Source organism: Stigmatopora argus, chromosome 15 (genome assembly GCF_051989625.1).
Source record: "Stigmatopora argus isolate UIUO_Sarg chromosome 15, RoL_Sarg_1.0, whole genome shotgun sequence".
In the NCBI taxonomy this organism is placed as follows: domain Eukaryota; kingdom Metazoa; phylum Chordata; class Actinopteri; order Syngnathiformes; family Syngnathidae; genus Stigmatopora; species Stigmatopora argus.
In genome coordinates, this window is record NC_135401.1 from 11244068 (window position 1) to 11265600 (window position 21533).

General features: G+C 39.8%; 2 protein-coding genes across 7 annotated transcripts in view; one reads left to right on the forward strand and one right to left on the reverse strand.

The window, feature by feature from the left end:
* LOC144089759 (formin) overlaps window positions 1-18303 on the forward strand; it is a 48479-nt gene extending 30176 nt beyond the window's left edge. For all 5 annotated transcript variants that reach the window (XM_077620889.1, XM_077620893.1, XM_077620891.1 and 2 more), the window contains 5 exons: window positions 3545-3637; window positions 9699-9750; window positions 13769-13918; window positions 17520-17601; window positions 17685-18303. In XM_077620889.1, coding sequence (XP_077477015.1) covers window positions 3545-3637; window positions 9699-9750; window positions 13769-13918; window positions 17520-17601; window positions 17685-17729 — 422 coding nt within the window. In that variant the 3' untranslated portion in view covers window positions 17730-18303. The remainder of the gene's footprint in view (window positions 1-3544; window positions 3638-9698; window positions 9751-13768; window positions 13919-17519; window positions 17602-17684) is intronic.
* Window positions 11293-21375, reverse strand: LOC144089763 (gremlin-1-like). 2 transcript variants are annotated; one of them, XR_013305165.1, is made up of 3 exons: window positions 21296-21375; window positions 20530-21150; window positions 11293-11321 (listed from the first exon to the last, which is right to left on the reverse strand). XR_013305165.1 is itself a non-coding variant. In XM_077620900.1 (2 exons), the coding sequence occupies exon 2, from the start codon at window positions 21147-21149 to the stop codon at window positions 20607-20609; it is 543 nt and encodes a 180-aa protein (XP_077477026.1). In that variant the 5' UTR covers window position 21150; window positions 21296-21375; the 3' UTR covers window positions 18706-20606. The 2 variants fall into 2 exon arrangements, 1 of the variants encoding a protein (XP_077477026.1); XM_077620900.1 differs by lacking the exon at window positions 11293-11321 and having other exon boundaries at window positions 18706-21150.
* Between the last annotated feature and the right edge of the window lie 158 nt (window positions 21376-21533).

The following is a 21533-nucleotide window of genomic DNA, read 5'->3' on the forward strand; positions in this document are numbered from 1 at the left end:
CTCTGACCTGGGGGAAAAATACAAAGAGTCTCCTAAAGTAGCCAGACCCACCTCAAGCTGTCACTCATTTATGAGTGAAAATGGAAGACCTAAAGACAATAAATGCAACGCAAGTGCACTCGCATTTGATCCGTCGCAGCGCAGTCTGGCGCTGGACTCCTCCGGGGTATAAGCATCACAGGCTGAGCGTCGGATTGTGGACTTTTACTGAGCCCCACCAATGACTCCCAATAGCTATTATCCTGTGCAGCCGCCGGGAATAAATATTTATGCCTGGCTCTTATAAACTGGCCTCAAGAAAGCAACTGGTATTAATTACAAAGCCAACGCGTTGCAGACAGTGTGAAGCGCTCGCATTGAATCTTGCCACTCACGTGATCCCGAGGTGCAGAGCGAACTGTCTTAGAGTGTCAGACTTTGGATTAAAGGTCAAGAGACTTGGTCTTAGTCCATGTCTTCCGGTGTCAGTCACCGATGGCTGATACTTTGGCTTTTTGTTGAACGGCTTTTGGAGATTTCAAGGTTTCCCCTCACGGTCGAGTTGGTGTCGAGGGTTTGGGTCGGCTTCCCCGGCCGCCGTGTTGCCCTTTGCTTCTATGGAAACTTGATCCGTCTGTGATGGGGTTTCCTGTTGAAGGGAGACTGATGACCTTGATATGTGCTAAGGGGAAGAACAAACTAAAGATCTAAACTTACTGTAGGAGTCAAAGCCAACAGAAACATTCATATCCTCTAAATTGTCTGTAGTTGTGAGCGTGACTTATGCGAAGACATCTGGGGATTGACTTTTGTTCAGCCACCTGTCCGATCTGAATGACTTAAAATTGTGAAACAATTTAAGGGGAGTTTAGAATACTCCTGCTGTGAGAGGTTGTATTGTTTATTAAGAAAATAAAAATGGACAGAAGAGGGATGAAATCGATTTAAGATGATTTCAGACTTAATATTGAATTGAATTGAATGCTTTTGTTGTCAGGAAAGTGGAATAAAATGCAAATATCTCAATAGATGTGATAGAAAAATATCTGAGTGCTGTTTGGAGTTCAGCACACCTGATGCTTTGGGAAATGATTGTGTTTCTGGAGTGTGAGATTTTGTCGTTGTAATTATCAGCATATCACTATAAGCACTTATGTTGGATTTGCTTAGTGTCTCTTTCTAAGCTGTAATATCAACAAACTTTTTAAGTCATTTGAGGGCGATAGACATCCAATCCATTTGAACTGCAACTTTCCTCTCAACTCAAGTAGATTGGATGCCTTACACGATAGCTGGAGAATGTTCTTCCTTTTGCAGATTGTGTGAAACATTTATAAATGGTATTTAAGCAGTGCAGGGTATCTGACTGGTGTTTATTTCTTGCGTGTGGGCTCCTGCTTGGATGCGCTTGCAAATCGCTGCTGGCTCAGGAAAGGCTCAAATTCTCTCGAGGGTTTTTGTTGATATAACGCAGCCTATAAAAGACACGGCAGCATTCATCACCAAATGGGCTTGGTAAACTAATGAAGCATACCAGCATTTTTTCCTCCCCATGAATATAGTTTGTATGTAAATGGCAACTAACTTGTTGACTGCCAAAGATGCCGAGTCTGCCTTTAAAGATCGGTGCTGGCTCCCAACATGACCCAGACTGTCTGACCCTCGCTAGTCGAGACAGTTTGGGAGGGAAAAAATCTATTGTTGTGGCTATCCCGTGAGTATTAAAACCACTAGAGTTATATGTCCACTAAATATTGGCCCTGACACATGCTCATTATTTCAAAATATATATATATGTACTCGTTTCTACTTCAACACCTGAAAATGTTAAAATATTTGCCTTGGTGCACGGTTTAAAATGTAATTACTATGTTCATAAAACAAAAATGACATGGCAGATAATACTGTATTTCCTTTATTGCAAATTGAGGGTCCTAAAATCATGGAGCGAGTGGTTAGTGCATCAAGCCTCACAGCTCTGGGGTCCTGGGTTCAAGTCCAGGTCGGTCCACCTGTGTGGAGTTTGCATGTTCGCCCTGGGCCTGCGTGGGTTTCCTTCGGGTACTCCGGTTTCATCCCACATTCCAAAAACCTGCATGGTAAGCTGATTGGACACGCTAAATTGCCCGTAGGTATGGGTGTGAGTCTTCGTGGTTGTCCGTCTCCTTGTGCCTTGCAATTGGCTGGCCACCAATTCAAGGTGTCCCCGCCTCTGGCCCTAAGTCAGCTGGGATAGGCTCCAGCACCCCCTGTGAACCTAATACACAACTTATACACAAAAAGGGACGGTGTTAAATAGGTGACTATTGCTGTTGTGACACCATCATAAAGTACATTTCATTGATCTATCTTGCTTAATTGTTGACCTAATGTGAAATTTTCAGCACCCTTGATGCCTGAATTTATACATTTAACAAATATACATAACACATTTGAGAAATACATGAATAAAACAAAAACTATATAGAAAATGTTAAAAAATATATTTTTTAAATTAGATAAAATTCCAACGGAACTGTCGATCTCTAAAAAAAAAAAACAATTTGATTTAGACATTCAATACATCAAGTTAACGGTGCTAGACGTCAAATCTATTTTGACAAATCCACATTCGTTTATTCTAGTCAATATAGTTTGGACGCCTAGTGCCCTTAAAGGCAGACAATGAGTTAAATGTAAATTCAGGCATCAGGGGATTTAAAAAACCATGAACCGAAATGAGGTTACATGTCAGCATTTAGTTTTCATGAATGAACTTGCTTTTTCTTTCTCCAAAGTCAAAACAGTTGTATATTCTTTAATAGCTGCTGTGGTTTTGCGGCCTTCCCCTTGCGGCATTTTCTGTCTGGACCACATTTTGAGTAGAGCTGCTTCTAAATTGTACTAATGGGCTTTTTAGAATTGGGGTAGTTCTGCTGAGGAAATGTGGTTTTGGCCAAACAGGATATTTTGGTTGTTTTATATTGTCATAAGTGTTGGCCCTCATGAATTTAGGAAGTGACTCCGATTGCGGCTGTTCACAGAGTTAAAACAGACATTTCCTCTGGGATTTCTTCAGTCATCTAATAAATAAAAGACTTAATTGAGGGAGTTTACGGAGCTGCAGGTGCAAACATCAGAAAGCTCTTGTTTGTTGCATGACAATTGGGTTGTTTAGTTATATGAAAGTGGAGGTATTTATGGGAGCCATTAATGGCTTACAGGTTGGAACATTGTGCAAAAGTTCTCAAAGCGCGTATCGCATCCCAGATTTACTTTTGACAGGAAGTGTGAAAGGTATTGGCTGGAACGCGCTCAGTCACGGCTGTTTCCTGCCAGCGCGTGCGAGTCACGTCATTTGGCACGGCAGCGAAAACCCATGAGGAAACGGCACTCACGCACTTGCACAGTCATCTGTGATGGAACTGTGCCGCAATTCTCACCTTCCGCACCTTTTGATCTTTTTTTTTTTCACCTAATAGCATGTGGAGTATTACGTTATTTTTTTCATGCCTATACTTTTTGGATCCTACTCTTGTTACTTCCCAAGTCCATTCCAAAACATCTCATGTTTCCTTTCCCTCAGCTTGCGAACGAGACGTAAAGAAAGTGTGCGCTGACTCGGCAGAGGAACACCTCCAGCCGTTCAAATGCAAGATGGAGGGCTTCATCTCAACGGGTGAGTCAATTGTCTTGTAGAATAAAGAGGAAGCTATTTTTGTTTTCGCTTCATTTTTGTTGGTGACAAGTGTTGCACCCAGTGATGTCACAATCCGATACTCAATATCGTTAACTGCAGGGAAAATAAACATTTAACCTTGAATGCTTATGACATGTGTCAAAGTGGCGGCCCGGGGGCCAAATCTGGCCCGCCGCATCATTTTGTGTGGACCGGGAAAGTAAATCATGAGTGCCGACTTTCTATTTTGGGATCAAATTAAAATGATAGATATAGATGTATATTATATTTCCTGATTTTCCCCCCTTTAAATCAATAATTTCAATTTTTAATCCATTTTTTTCTTTGTGTTTTTAGTTAAAAAATAATTTTATAAAATCTAAAAATATATAAAGTATTTTCTGTTTTCCACTTTAATATAGAACATAATTAAAGAAAAATTGGGTTTCCTTTTGAAATGAAAAACAAATGATTAAATAAATGATTTTCCCTTACTAAGAAAAAAAGCTCTAAACATTGTTTTAGATCTATAAAAAAATGAATATTTAGGGCTTTTAATCCAGTTCTTTTAATCCATTTATAAAAAAATCTAAATATTATATCTAAAATGGTCCGACCCACGTGAAATTGACTTGACGTTAATGCGGCCCGCGAACCAACCCGAGTCTGACACCCTTGGCTTATGATGTATTTGTAACCAACTTAGTCATTTGAATTGTAGGCTAATACATATAGCATTTTTGGTTTTTTTTTTCATCCAATATGGCTTTTTCAACATTTTGGGTTGGGAACCCCTGGCCCACAAATTAATATTTTAATTATCTTGAAAATTCTCTCATTCTCTGAACCGGTTTATCCTCACTAGGGTCGTGGGGGGTGCTGGAGCCGATCCCAGCTGACTTCGGGCCAGAGGCGGGCGACACCCTGAATTGGTGGCCAGCCAATCGCAAAGCACAAGGAGACAAACAACCATTCACGCTCACACTCATACCTAGGGGCAATTTAGTGTCCAATCAGCCTACCATGCATGTCTTTGGAATGTGGGAGGAAATCGGAGTACCCGGAGAAAACCCACGAAGCCCCGAGGAGAACATGCAAACTCCACACAGGTGGACCGACCTGGGTCTAAACCCCGGTCCCCCACTGTAAGGCCGACACGCTAACCACTCACTGGTGCCGCTGGGCCGCCCAACTTTAAAATTAGAATTATTATTGTATTTTTACAAAAATATTAATATGATTAATTATATTATGAATGGATTATATATTTAAATTATATTAATGAACCAAGAAGGTTTTAGGTAAAACAAGGAGCCCCTGAATGCAATCAACTAATTACACATTGTCATCTTGATTGTTTGGAGAGAGAAGTTGAGATCAACAAGAATATGACAGAAATACATCTGGACATGAAGTTACGAGTCGCAAAGACTCTTTTTCACGACGAGCTGTTGCCCGGGCCTCTAGCGGGGGGAGGTTTGCGTGTAATCATCTTTTGTGATGATTCCACCGACTTCAAACGGCAAAACAAAGCAAAAATATTGCTCATCAAACGACGGCAGAGGCTGTTAAATTCTGAGTCATCAGTTAGTGATTGGATTTGTCACCCAGGTAAAGCAAGCCAAGGACGGATGCATGTGTTTGGCACATTGCTGAAATTGGACCGTATCCACAAGACATGCATCCGTACATGTGTCTAATCCGGCCCTGCTCCTTGATGCTTGAGTACTGTCAACAGATAAAGAAAAGTTGTGTTCCCGGGGAGCGCTGACCTGTAACCCGACATGTGGAGAGGCCCGCAGCGGGGCCCGCAGGTGAACCCAAACGCCCTGCGCTCGCCCTCTTAAATTTCCCTGTGTGATCTTGGCCTGTTTCATCAGCGGATCCCTCCCAAATCCGGTGATCCGTGCTTTTTACACGCTGTTCTCCTCTTGTCTCATTGCGTCTTTTCACCTCTTTGGAGCCACTTGACAGACAAGAGTTCATATTTAACAGTGCGCAATTACGTCGCCTTTCCACAACAGACTCAAAGAAGAAAAGTTTTTTTAAAAAAGCCGCTCCTTCAAGGCCGTTTTTTTTCCACTGCCGAAATGCTTTAAAAAAGGTTTCCACAAGATGATGAAAAGCTCCCCGAAAAACATTGATGTCATGACCTAGCTTTAAATACTCGTTCAATTTGTTCTGATGTCATCCCTCGTGCTCTTCACAGCCCCAATGGGATTCTTATATGCAGTGATGTGTGTCCAAAAGCATCCTCGTGGTTTTTTTCCCCCTTCAGCATAGACATTTACGTAGAATGTTGTAGTTCAGCGTCTTTAAATAGGTCATGTATGTACTAAAAAGAGCAATTTTTGTGTAAATGAAGACGATGCTGGACTGAGACCGAGTTTATTTAAATTGTTAAACTCATTCACTATCAGTAACAGCGATGGATGTCTTATCCGTTTGAACTCTGATGTCTGGCATTGAATGATCATGTAACAGTGCCACTATGTTTAGATATGAAATATAATTAAGACCATTGATGCCTAAATTACATTTAGCATTCATTTTCCATTCCACTAATGTTCACAAAGGTAGTGGGGGTGCTGGAGCCTATCTCCGGGCAGTAGACACACTGAATTGATTGCATCCATCCTTTTTCAACAGTACTTATCCTTTTCGGAATTTCAGGGTGCTGGAGGTATTTTTTTTTTATTTATACTATAATTTATTATTTATACTATAATAATTATATTAAAATAATATAAAAATTTAAATTTATTAGTTAAAGAGGACAGTATTTATTTTATTTTTTTCTAAATACGTAGAATGTTTATTTTGGATAAATTTTTATATATTTAAACATTGTTTTTCTTTACTTTAGAATTTTCACATTTCTATGTGTATTCAATTCGTTCATGTTTAATATTGTTCTATGAATACTATTTTTTCATACTATTTTTACGTATTTCTCCAATGCTTTATGTATTTGTTAAATGTAAATTCAGACATCAAGGGGTTAAAGCAGTTTCAAGAGGAAGAATGTAGTTGATCTGTTTTCTTAGTTTCAGTGTTTTAAGTGGTAATATGTCAAAGTGGTCAATATAAAAAGTTCATTTTTAGAGCGACTCTTCGTCTATCAATGTCAATGGCAGCCTCGGAGTTAAATGTTAAAAGTGGAGCATGAAGTAGGAATTGTTTCAGGAGATGTGGAACGTGGAACCTATTTTTGCAACAATAGCGATTTTTTAAATTTTTTATATCTATGGATTGGACGTTTGTGGCCGTCAAATAGTTCATCTCTAGTCGATGTCCAATCCATCTAAAGCAGGGGGGATGGCAGCAAATGAATGAAGGTCTTACGACTTTAATGAGTTAAAATGATCATGCCCCGCTTTCCTTTCCAAGAGAAAAAAACAGTTTGTGGTGTTGCATTTTAATGATCTTCCTTTTGATTCCTCTTTTAATGGGAGTGCTTTGAAACCTCTGGGGATATTTGGAACGACTTATTCCACAATGGCTAATTGAAAACAAGTTCCCGCTTTTATTCCCATTTTGCCGGCTCTGCGGAGCATTCCCATCAATTAGCCCTTAGCTCATGTTGTCAATGAGTCGCAATTCTGAGAAAATGATTGATGATTTGTTTCTTTTGGAGCAAAATGGCCTCGAAAGGGACATCCCCACCCGGCACCCTCTTTAAATCCGCCTCCACCCTTTCCTTTGTTACCCGAACACCAGGTAGCCGCGCTTTAGAAAAGCGTGTCAGGGTTGTAAAGTCCGAATTTATTGTCCCTCTCAGCAAGCACGTCTCATAACTTTCTCGTTAGCGACTACTGGTTTCATGTTTACACATCGGGAGCACAGAGAGACACTTCACACATGCTCTTGCTCTCTCTCACTCTTTCTCCCAGCGCCGGTGCCACCTCTACACAGCCGTAGCACGGGGGTACCTCAGGCGCCAGCCTGACCCCCACTGAGACCAACGCCATTGGTCAGGGACCCCCTCCCCCCAGCCCAGACGTGCTCGGCCCCTCCCTTCATTAGGGCTACAGTTGCCGACATCCATGTAAAAAAGGAATAAAGTGGAAAGGGGCGCATAGTCGGCGTGTGAGGCTTACCTTTTCCCAAAAGACCCCCAAACCAGCCTTTGAAGCATTTTTGGGGGAGACTTTCCCCCTCTTAAATCTCTAAGGAGAAAAGGTCCCCATCATTGTAAAAAGGATGAATCTGGAAAATGCAATAAATCTGAGATCACAGGCACGCTCTGGCCCTAGATAAATTCTTGCACCTCGGCCTAACTCGCTGCACACATCTGCCTTGAATTTAGACGCTTTTACATGGCAAGAGTCCACTGGAGCCCCTCTGTTCAAACCCCATTGTTCACCTTCACCGACAGAACGCCCTGACGCCCACCGTGACACACTCGCACTCCTAGACGTCAACACGTGGTTTGCATGTTTTTTTTGTGAGGGGCAAGCAAACTTGAAGCTCCGAAGCTTGTGTCACTTACCTAGAGAAGGAAGGCTTTGTTAGCATCCTGATCTGTATGTGTGCGGTCGATTGGTCGCCCCGACCGTGACAACGGGCGACCAAAAGACTGGCGACCAAAAGACCGACAACCAAAAGACCGGCGACAAAATAAGGTGAAACAACATGGTCTACGCATCAATAAAAGCCAACAATGGCCATGAGCAGTTTCACTGAGCCGACGTGTGAGTGTATAAGAGTTTGTATGTAAATGTGTTGTCCCTTTAAGAAGCTACGTCCGTCAGGGTCTTAACAAGTTCTCCAACAAAAATCAATAAAAGTCCGGGAAATTTTGAGCTTTTCTTTAGCCCAGGGGTCGGGAACCTTTTTGACAGAGAGAGCCATTAACAATTCATATTTTCTAATGTTATTTCTTGAGAGCCATTCTCGGAATTGAAAAGTAAAAATATATGAAAGTGTCTTTTTTTGTCATTTAATAATAATAATAATAATCGGACATAGGCCATGTCTCAATCATCAAAAACATTAAAAGTGTAATCACTTTTAACGTACAAATAGTCTCTGATTTCTTTTGACAACATTGTTATGTGGTGGCTTACAAATCAGTATCAATGATATCATGCATGCAGAAGAGTCATAAAACACAAAATTGTGATTAAAGTGGTGGTACAGGTAGTGTCAACGCCGCAGTGGCGCTCTTGTTAGTGCGTTTGGGACTCGGCTCTCTCACCAATGATTTCCATATTTTACCTCACAGGTTAGTGGAGAGCCATATGTACCCATGGAAAGAGCCACATATGGCTCCCGAGCCGTAGGTTCCCTACCCCTGCTTTAGCCTAATAATTACTAGGGCATTAAGTATGACTAAATAGTAATTCGCAGTTTGTATTTAGGGAATTTGAGCAACGATTTAAATGGTAATTATCAATAACCTTCCGGGCGACCAAAAGACCGGCGACCAATCGACCGTGTACCGATCTGTAAGCCAAACTCCTAATTGCTTGCATCACTCATTCAATCTGGTTACTACCAATTAAGGTATTACAAGTACTGAACAAATACAAATGTACTCTTCTTCTTCTGAACATTTATGGGGGTTGTAAACCTTTTAATGGTGTACCAGGGCCTCATTTGATACGAGCATAAGTATAACACTAATAAAAGCACATCCATCGGGAGAGTTAGTTTCACTCATATTTACAACCATCAGGTTGGTAAAAAGGCACCGAAATGTTAATTTTTATTCAATCTGGTTACTACCGATTCTGGCGTAAGCTTTAGCCAAATGGTATTATGTTTCAGTACGATTAGTACTGAACAAATATACAAAGTTTTACTCTTCTTCTCCTGTGGATTTATGGTGGTTGTAAACTTTTAATGGTGTAGCAGGGAAACTTTTGATACGAGCATTAGTACAACACTAATAAAAGTCATTTGAAAGAAGAAAAATGTGATAATGAACAAGATTAGCCGGCTTGAAAAAAAAGGGTCCAGATTGCTGATTGATTCTATCAATTAGCTTTTGCCAAAAGAGCCCTCACATGCATCGAGCTTCTGAATATTGTCTAAATATGTTTTTCCCACTTTGCAGCTCAAAAGGACCATTCAGCTGAAGAAGAATGTTTGAATGCTTCGCAGAAAAGGTAGGAGAAAAAGTTTTCCTTTCGAAAAATAACAAATAAAATGCTGCTTATCTTTTCAGCATTCTTTACAAAGCGAACTGTTGTACATTCTTGCATATTGATACTGAGATAATTTCATAAGAGGCTGAGACTGAGGTGAAGAAAGCCAACCCTTCAGACATGAGTTCCATTGGACTCTCAACATCAGGGGTGTCAGACTTGGGTTGGCCGGACCATTTTAGATATAATATTTAGATTTTTTTATTTTATAAATGGATTAAAAGAACTGGATTAAAAGCCCTGAATATTCCGTTTTTATAGATCTAAAACAATGTTTATTTTAGCTTTTTTAAAATATATTTTTAGATTTTACAAAATGATTTTTGAACTAAAAACATTAAAACAATTACAATTATTGATTTAAAAGGGGAAAAATCAGGAAATTTAATATACATCTATACTCTTCATTTTAATTTGATCCTAAAACAAAGTTGGCACTCATGATTTACTTTCCCGGGCCACACAAAATGATGCGGTGGGCCAGATTCTGCCCCCGGGCCGCCACTTTGACACATGTGCTCTAAATTGTTGAAAATAATTTGAAACAACCCTGACAAGGCTATCTATTTAGAAATCATGGCAAACTGCCTCAGACAATTTGGATTAGACATTAAGGCAGCTAATAAATAATACATAAAAAATATTTGAGAAATGTATAGGTACATGAAACTTATAATACTGATTTTGGTTTTGCAAAAGATTTTTTGAACAATACAACCAAAAAATGGTAAAATCCAATAATAACATAAGAGATTTCATAAAAATAAGAACAAATAAATAGAAAAAGAGGGAGCAAAATTGGTTTGCCGCCTGGCCAAGTGAGATGTGGAGGACTGGCTGTTTTTTTTTTCTCTCAGGTTCCCATAGAGCCACCCCATAAAAATGACACGCTGTTGATGAATATGGGCGTCAGCGGGCTCGCTGGGCCCTGGGTGGGCTCTCACATCTGTGCTGGATGAGCGATGGTCACTCAAACACACAAGAGCAGGAGCAGCGGCAGCGCTAACATTATGGCATGGGGTTACTAAAGCAAATAGACCAGCAGAGCAACCCTCGGTGCTACCCGATAGCTTGACATATCGTCGGGACACTCGAGTTGAGACGCCAGCGGATTAATTGAGACTCACTGGCCGCCCCTGACGGCGATAGACGTCCAATTTGTTTTGACTGAGAGGGGCCTGGCGGCGATCAGTCATAATGTCGAAGGTAGCCAATGGGATGACCATGATATACTATACACCCACACATTTTTTAAATGGTTTATATAGGTAACTTGTCAAAGCAAAAGGAGCCAGACGTCTATTCTGAGATGGTCTTTCAGTCAAAATTTTCAGAATGGAGGGAAACAGGAGCGAGGAAACGATGGGGGGCCACCGTGGAGTGGAGCAGGACGCGAGCCCCACAACTGATGGCTCAGACGAAGAGGGGGTCTCATCATTAAAAAAAAGTGTGGGATTTACCTATTACTGTGCCTGCCAGCTGCTATCCACCATGGGATGTCTTAGGAGATGGGAGCGTAGTGCCGGGTATGGCTGTACAACAAACAACCGAACAAACAAATTTAAATTAACTTGGATTTATATATATATATATATATATATATATATATATATATATATATATATATATATATATATATATATATATATATATATATATATATATATATATATATATATACAGATACACTCAAACATACGTTTAATGTAACTTTACACAAAACTGAATTCTAATTTTGTTTTAATTTTTTTTACCTTCGTTCTGGCCGGGTTAGCTGTTTGCCACGCCTCGACCCTCACATTCGCTATCGATGGGCTGTTTGCTGTTGTATTCCCTTCAAAATATTCCGAAAATGATGCACACAAATGTCCTCACAATAGGATAACACACGACCACTTGCCAACGAGAAGTAGTCTTGAATGAGCGATCGGGGGAGCTAATGGGAACTAACAGGCTAAGGAAGGAAAAATACTGAAAAAAATTCAACAGCTCAGCCTACCCACGTATTGATTGTGGGTAATAAAGTTTTATTCTGAGAAAGGGTGCCATTGGCTATCGGTGTTGTGTGCACGAGTAGACTTCACTACCCAGAAAGCCCTCTTTTTGCCCGCGCATGCGCGTTGTGCGTTTTCTGGTCCACGTGTAGGAGAAACTCGTGTGAAGAAACCGTTCACTGCTCGTAGATATCTGTTATATGTGAAAGAGATGTGGCAAAAAAGACAATGACGCAGTGATAAACAGCCTCTCATGTCATGGCCACCTGGCTTTCTCGAATCTCAAAATTTTTCTCTTATCTAGAGATAATTATTTGCTCAAAATTTTCCTCGTATCTCGAGCTGCTCGTAGGTAGAGCTGCTCGTATGTAGAGGTACCAATGTACTACTTTGAGTATGACAAAAACTCTTTTTGAAAAATGGGCCATGGCTCCGGGTCACATACAGGACACGTCTCTCATAAGTCGGCTTTCACGACGTTCGATGTCATTTGGGTTGCGTTCTAAAAGCAACAAGCAATTGTTGTTGTGTTCATTCTTTATAGCCAACGCAGTTCCCATGTGTTGACTTGTCAAACTGACCCTCACACACGGCAGTCGACTCCTCTCATCTTTTACCGGGGACGCAAAGGAATGCCGGCTCGTCAGCCAAAATATTCGCGCATTCTTATACTTTTCTAATGGAGCTTTTTTATACAGCTGACAGCGAGGTATGCTGCATCAAAGACTTGCACGACAACATGATCAGTATGAAAAGCAGTTCCGTTACGTGTGTGAGAAGTAGAGTGGGTTCGCCTGGTTCCGCTTGATTTTGTTTATATTTTGGAGGTATACGTATGACGCACATGTGCGAGCCCATTTCCAGCTGTTTCGGGTAGTTTTGTCTATCAGCTCGTTGAATGAGTGTTAGAGGAAAATGAGAAAATTGCTTACAATTGGATCAGACTTACAAAGGAGTATGCCCGAAAAATGGTGGTCGAGTGGGTTGCGGGTACGCATGAGTGCTTGCCCGTGTCTTAAATTGCTTGCCACTAAATATGTTATAGTGTGGCGCTCTAAACCGCAGTAGCCCCTTCTCGGCAATGGCGCTGTCCTGCAGGCTGTGGGGTCAATGTGATAATGGACCCTCCGCTACTGGCCCAGCAGGCTGGAAGCGATGTTTGCACTTCCTCGCCGCTCTGTCAGCACCCCATCTCAGAGTTCAATGAATTAAAAGGGAGTTACAAACCGGCTTTCCATTTTGGGGGGAAAAGAAGCATCGCAACAGCAGACGAATAACCCTGGAGAACAATTTTTTGGGGGGAAAAATAGTATATATGTATAGATTATTTATATTTATTTATATATATATATATATATGTAGTTGACATCTTACTACACTGTAAAATAGAAAAGGTACTAAAAGTCATGCTAAATAGTAGACACATCTCAATGTTTTCTGAAGTGACCTATTTTGAATAATTACTATTTTATTAAGTTAATATTGTGAACATGATCAAATCACCTGATTTAAGTTGGATGATCAAGTATGCAAGGCATGCTTTATTATTATTACGGAATGAAATCGGTCTTAGCTTCACTTGCACACGGGCAATTAAAGTATTGTTACCGGTTTGAGTTCAAAGTCCAGTTGAATTGAAATGTTGAGTAGAAATGGCTTAATTAGAGTCTTGTTTGCTTAATATGTTGAGATTTAACCATTGACTTGTTTTTGTTGTTTGTTTGTTTTCCTTCGAAACTTGAAGAATCTAATTAAAATGAAAAATAGCTGATTTTTAACAGTGTACTTGCTCAACTGGCCATATCCTTTGTTTATTTTTATTTTTATAAATTCAGCAAGGCACAGCGTTAAATGAATTTTACCCTTTGTTCTTTTATGATACAAAAACATGTTAAAAACAGTATTTTCCATATTTTAAAAAAGAAGTCATTTAGTTAATATCCTTGAAGAGAGAAACTGAAACCTGAAATTAATTACTCTGGCAGGTTCCAGGACATGGTGAGCTACTTTGGGGTGAAACCAAAGTCGGGAGATAAAGTGGTGGAGCCAAATCACGTCTTTATGCTCTGGTATGAGTTTTGCAACGACTTCAAGAACGCCTGGCTGCGCCAAAGCAAGACCATATCCAAGGAGAGGTGAGATACAGCACCCCACAACCTTCTATGTAAAGCTGTTTTCGTATATTCTATTCATTCTTTGCCAGTGACGACGATAGACGCCCATTGTATTTGACAGATCAAAATGCATTAGATGTCCGTCGCTTGCACTGAAAAATGAATATTAACGGGAATCCCTCTCATTCAAATGCTTGCATGTCTAGAAGGAGGCCATCAAAGAGGAGGCAAACATGACTCTCTGACTTTGGATGGTTCCCTTGATTCGAGGCATGTTTTTTGGCGAAAAAAGACAGCCGAATGTTTTTATTACGAGCCAACGGAGACCCCTGTTCATTAAAGGGCGGGCATCATGGGATAATAGATAAACGCTGTAATGAAGCCGAATGGTCAAAGAGAAATAAGCAGGTGTGCAAAGGTCCTTTTGAGAAGTATCATTGTGGTTTTTCATCCTATTCTGTGCAACTCGTGCACGCACGTATTTGTGTTGAATCCATTCCCAAGTTGCTGTTTGGTGTTACTTAAGTATGAGGTGATGCACTTACCCGCTGCAAACCCCTCGCGATACCAACATTTTCAATTCAATCTCCATACTCAAATAAATAATGAATTTGTTTTCGATACTCAGGTTATTGCTAAGGTACGTTTTTTGATGAACTCAATTTTTTTTCCTTTGGCATTCATGTTGGTTGTTTTATTGCAAAAATATCCTCAAACTGCCTCAAACCAGAATTAACTGCGAATCAGTCAGTAATGAGAAAGTAGCCCAAAATTGTATATGAAAGTGGTTTGCGAATGCACCAAAACCAACTGAGAGTGACCAGAAAACAACAGGACGTAACCCTGAAATTCCTTAAGATCAAAAAGGAAGTAACCAACAAACAGGTGACCTGGCTATATACCGAAAGTGACCCAAAATCATCCATAAATTAAGCCAAGGGTGTCAGACTCGGGTTGGTTTGCGGGCCGCTTTAACATCAACTTGATTTCACGTGGGCCAGACCATTTTAGATTTAATATTTAGATTTTTTGTTTATAAATGGGTTAAAAGAACTGGATTAAAAGCCCTGAATATTCCGTTTTTTATAGATCTAAAACTGTTTATTTTCACTTTTTTATATATTTTTAGATTTTACAAAATGATTTTTGAACTAAAAACACAGAAAAAAGGATTTAAAAAATTATAATTATTGATTTAAAAAGGGGGAAATCAGGAAATTTTATATACATCTATACTCTTCAGTTTAATTTGATCCCAAAACAGAAAGTCGGCACTCATGTTTTACTTTCCCGGGCCACACAAAATGATGCAGCGGGCCAGATTTGGCCCCCGGGCCGCCACTTTGACACGTGAGTTAAGCTAACAAGGAAGTGATCGAAAATCAACTAACTTCCTACCATTAGCAATGTAAGACATCCAATTAATTTAAATTGTTAGGACTGGCTGTGAGTGCTCATCTTTCAGGCCCTTTGACGTCCAACTCGTTTTGACTGGCAGGGGCGAACACAAATGTTTTGAATTGGACGTCCAGCGCCTCATTGGCAGGCATTCAGTCAACATGAAAAATGCAATAATATCCATTACTATCAAGAGTAGTGCACATTTCTGCTGACCTGTAGTGCAAAAAAAATCCCCCGAGTATCAATACTCTTACAGTCAAATAATGTACCTTGTTGCAACATTTCAGTAGCAATAGTACTTTGATATTTTTGATACTTTTGATAATCCTATTTGTTGAAGTTAAATTATAGTACTTGGCTTTACTGCGGTAACAAGTCGCTCATTACTGACAGCTGATTGTGCTTATGTATAATTCACTTTATTTGAAATACTTTCGTAAAAGCTAAGTGTTTTTTATAGGCCGCCTCGTTATCTCATCAAGCCAGCAGACGATGGGGTTTTCCCTAGCTGGCGATGAGCGTGACAGCGTCTTAAACGGAAAGAATTTGACAAGGAAAAGACACAATTGATTCACGTACAAGACCAAACCCCTGTCCAACATACCTTTAATCATAACAATGAATATAAATATAAATAATAATGAAGTCTGTGGCTGAACTTTAGTGACCTCTGTCAAGTTCAATTGCGTCTACATTGTTTTTTACGTTGGAGCGAGGAACTTCCCCAAATGTGGCAAAAGAACTTGATCTGAGGGCCAATTCTTGGTCCAAATTCTGCTACGCATGAAATTGATAGAAAATGACAGTTTGAAACTAGTTTGCGTGTGTGTAGATGTTTGTAATATTTGCTATAATTTATGTGAAAAGGGGAAAGACAATTTACAAGTTATGTACCAGAAATTGTCTGTAGAAAATAAATCAGTGCCTCTAACGTCAAACAAACTTGGCATTCAATCTCAAATACAAGTTTCAATGAGTATGGAATATTTATTACACAGCTGCATTGACTCACTATGTACATTAAAAATGTACATATTTACTGTACTGTCTGTAGGTACGTGTATGTCTGACATGCATATATAATATATATTTCGTATAATCAATCAATGCAGCTGCTTGATCTACAAACATCTCATGAGATTAGAGTCCCAACAGAAGGTATAATAATCCATCCTTCCATTATGATAAATAAAAATATTAAACATATGTTTTTTTTTTAAAGTTCAAACTCTAATCTTATGGATTTTACACGTCTTTTGGTCTAATAATCCTTTAGTACAACATGTATGCCTTGTGCCAATATATGACTAAATACAGTTTTTTTTCTAATAGTTGTTAGGCATGGCTAATAATCAGGTGCATCTTATAGTCCAAAAATTTCATAAATGCAAGTATATTTTATCAAGGCTTTCTGACACTGCCAGTTTGAGTCTTCAACAAATTATTGAATTTGTCCTGGAGGAAAAAAATGTTTTGAAATTAGAACCACTTTGGAAGCAAGTCTGTATGGAGCCACGTTTTGATAAGACGCGTGTCTAAATGAAAGAAAAAAACATTCCTATTTTTACTCTCATTTTCATCACCATTTGAAAAAAAAAATCATTCAGTTATTACGTCGATCATTTAAATTTTTATCCAAACGATTAAAACTTGACTTTATCTACCTTACTTTTTTCAGATTGCCAAACTTTATAGAAATATGTTGATTAAATGAGCAATATGAAAGATTTGCACTTCAGGGATTCATTAAACAGCTCCAATATTTCATTAGAGAGTGATAATTACCATTTAAATTGTTGCTCAAATTCCCTAAATACAAACTGCGAATTACTATTGAGTCATACTTAATGCCCTAGTAATTATTGGCTAAAGAAAAGCTCCAAATTTCCCGGACTTTTGTTGTTTTTTGTTGAAGAACTTGTTAAGACCCTGACTGACGTAGCTTCTTAAAGGGACAACGCATGTACATACAAACTCTAATACACTCACATGTCGGCTCAGTGAAGCTGCTCATGGCCATTGTTGGCTTTTATTGATGTTTAGACCGTGTTGTTTTATCGCCGGTCTTTTGGTCGCCGGTCTTTTGGTCGCCCGTTGTCGCGGTCGGGGCGACCAAAAGACCGCGACCAATCGATCGCACACGGTGGTTGCAGTACCATTTTTGGCTACCAACCTTAACATATTGCTCCTTTAATGCCAATCTGGGTGTCTCCATCAAAAGGTTGAAGGAAGCTCAAGATAACATCAAAAAGATCACCGCCGAGAAGCGGGTGGAAACCAAGAAGATCAACACCAACAGTCTGGTAATTTGCCTTTCCACACGCCAAACTTCACTTGAGTGCGTGTGTTGATGGTCCCTGATTGTTTTGGTGTGTGTGTATCACAGAAAGACAGGCTGCGACAAAAGGAGTCGAGTGTGTCGTCCGCTTGAGTGACGTGCCGAAAAAGCCAAAGGTGAATCTCATCCATCCAGCGCGCCGTGACCTGCTTGTGGAAGGTCTCACCGGGTCAGGTGATGCTTCTACTGACACATCCGTCAGGAGAAGGGACTTGCACATTGTTTGACACTTTTAACTCACTCGCTGCCATTGATGGCGATAGACGTCCAATACGTTCCTTCGATAATACAGAACGGGTTAAGCACTTTACTGTAGCTGTGTTTTATGTGCTCCTCATTCAAGGAAAGTCTATTTATGTAAGAAAGGATTTATTTTACATACGGGTTGAATTGAGTATATTTTAGAATGCAGGTCGCTTGGGGATTGCAACGCTATGATCGTCCTAATACCTCAAAGTACATAGTACATTTAAAAAAAATGCATGTCTAGTTACCTTTTAGCCTCCACTTGTGCCATTTTTTTGTAATAAAATCAAAATATTGCAAAAGTGGAACAACACCAGAGGAGCTACTCATTGTGGTTTCTGACGGATGACGAAGGCTGGTCGGCAATTTGGTGGTTTTATAGAATTGTTTTAAATTTCAAGAATAAATTCCTGGATGCTGACGAACAGAAGCACATTCTTGATTTTCTTCTGCCAAAAATAAGAAGAGAATAGTTACGTAAGTAAGCAAAGTAAGAACTAAGTCTCTTATTCTGGCTCTATTTTTTTATGCATAAGATTGTTCAAACAAACGAATCATGTTGTAAACACGTGGAACTTGTTAGACTCTTGGAAGTTGCCTTAGGACGGCTTTTGTTTTTCAAGATTGTTCTAGCTATCAAAATGGAAAATGTTACTTTGTCGGCTGGCTCATTTACATATTAGCTCTTTGTTTTACTACTTTGTATCACAGATTTTGTGAAGTAAGCTGACCCGACCCAAATTGTGAAGTAATTTTAAGACAAACTAACAAAGACACTTGACTAACCTAATTTTTCAATGTTTTTGTTAAATGTCAACCATGATTTTAACATAAAATCTTTCCATATTTCGGTTTCAAATAACTAGACATGTCAAATATCCCCGAATTTATTTATTATTCTAATTTAAGGATCATTTAATGAGTACACCAAACAATATCCTTTACAATGAAACATCTACATATTGAACCCTCAAGGGGGTACAACCACTGCTGTACATTTATTTTGTTTTATAAGACATTCGACTAAACAAAATATCAACTTAAAGGCATTCTTGAAATAACAACATTTAAAAAAAAATCTTTCCATTTACAAATGTCGTTCATTCCACATGGTGGAAACATCAAAATATGACCTAAGCAATGAGTGAGTTCTTAAATAACCCAAGTCGTGCATTACTGTGCAACCACTACCAATGTATTGTACATGTGAACGTTAAAAAAAAAACTAAACTTTTTTTAACTTTGAAAACTTTACATGAAAGGTCTTGTGCGAAAGAAGAACGGTAAAGACTGAATTCAAGATTCTCTAAACTGGAGGTACGTACATCATGGATTCCTCTCTTGACTGTGAAGAAATATGAGGTGGCTTTCAGCCCCAAAATTGCTTTAACCTCTAAAAAATAAAAAATCCCTCTTGCACACCCCAAAGAAAACAAAATCTTACCCTAAAACACTCAAATGCATACAAATAAAGCTCATTCTCACCCCAAACAGACCATGCTCACCCCCCAAAAAACTCCCATCCAGTAAGACATTTCATCACGGCCCTTTAAAAAAATCACAACCATGGAAATGTACACAAAAATACCTCAACTACAACAAATATCCCTGACATTTACACAAATACCCATCCACTCTTAGGCCTTAATGCATTTTTTGGTACTTTTATGTGGCACCTTTTAACACTAGCTGCGATTGACATTGACACCACTACTCACCCATCCCTCCCTGACAAAATGGATTGGGCATTTCGTGCTGTCAATGGCACAAAAAGAAGAAATATGGGGGTGTTCAATTTTAGATTGCTACTTGGGGTTTAACCAGACTGTATTTCTACTTTTATTCATTTTAAATTTCAATTGTTTTAGCTATATGCTTATTCATAATAATGTAAAAATATAATTATATAAATAAATATAATTGGTAATCACTTGCCCAAAGGCCTTAAGTGTAAGAAGATTTTTTTTAAACCCTTTCATGCATAAATCATGATTTTTTTAAAACCTTTGTAGGGCACTAATTTAAATGACTGGCTGCCATTGACAGTCCAATCCCTTTTGACAGGTAGATTTGACGTCTAGCGCCATCAGTAGCCCTGAAAGCCGAACATTTACGGCCAGATCCCCCAGTTTAAATGAATTGGACGTCTCTTTCTGCAAAGGCATGCAATGAGTTAAATACTACAGGGAAACCATTTTTTTGTGTTACTTGAGGCTGTAACCACTGTGTAGTTTTTCAGTTTAATTTTAATTTCATTAATTTATTTTATTAATAATGTATTAATCTACGAATGTATTTATTGTTAAAAAAACAGTCAGAAAAATACATTGATTAATACTTTAGACAAAAGAATTGCTAATATTTAAAGTTTTTATGGACCAAAAATAGTCATTGGTTGTATTAATTGGTCTACAGTGTCAACATTTTAATAACTTTTCATTGTAGTGTCCTGAATGGTTTAAATATAACTATAAAAAAGAAAAAATAACATTCACCACAAATCCCCTCACTCTAACTAAAACCAACGAGAGCAAAACCATTTAAAAAAAACTCATCACTCATATTCGCTCTTATAAAGTAAAAAAAAAACTTAATACTGACACATCCACCCCAAAATAATAATAATAATAATTAAAAAAAAACATACCACTCACATAGATGAGGAATTAGATGTTCTTTCAGGCTAATTTGAAGAAAGTCAGACACGAGGTTAGGTGAAGTGCACTAGTCCAAATCAATGGATATACATCGGCACTGTTTAACGCGTTGGATGCGTTTCTTCTTGGTGGGGGGCTGCAGGTCCGGACAGTTCAAAGTGATGGTCATGGTGGTGAAGCGCTTGGGCTTGCAGAAGGAACACGACTGAAAGGCGCCCTCCTCACGACGGATGTGCCGAGGGATGTAGAAACTGTTGCACTGGCCGTAGCAGAAGCGGTTGATGATGGTGCGGCTGACGCAGCCCTCCTCGTGGACGGTCTGCTTGAGGGGCTGCGTCTTGCACCAGTCCCGTTTCAAGTACTGACGCTCGGTCACGTGTAAAGCCTCCTGGCTGGACTCCAGAACGTCGTCGGCCGGCGACGAGGAGCCCTGCGCCGGCGGCGAGGGCGGCGGTCGAGGGCGCCTCCGTTCCGATTCGTTCGGCCTGCTCTTGTCGGGGTGAGGGATGGCGCCCCGAGAGACCCCCCGGTTCCGTTTGCACTCCAGCGGAGAGGAGAGCGAGCCGAGGATGAAGAGCAGGCTGCACACCACACGCGCCCACTTGGCCATCCTGTGTGTGAGTGTGTGTTTACAACAACAAAAAACACTTGTTTTGGAATTTGCCCCAAAATGACGCGCGTGGAGAAGTAGTTGCGTTTACGGCGCGTGCGAAAGTCAGACGTTGAAGTTTTCCTCTTATCTGAAGTTGCACCGACCTGCAATCCTCAATGCGATCTCCCGTCGGAGCTGGCACCCAAGGTCACGGCGCGGCGGGGAGGGGAAATGGACTTGGGAGTGGGGTCCAAAGTGGGTTTATTAGAGATCGCTCCAGCGCCGTACTGTCTCCCCTTTAAATGTCTGCCAGCTGAGATTCCAACACTTCCCTCGACATTATTGGCTGAGAACGAGGGATGCGGAGAATACCGCGACTTCTCCGCCCCCTTGAAGGCATCA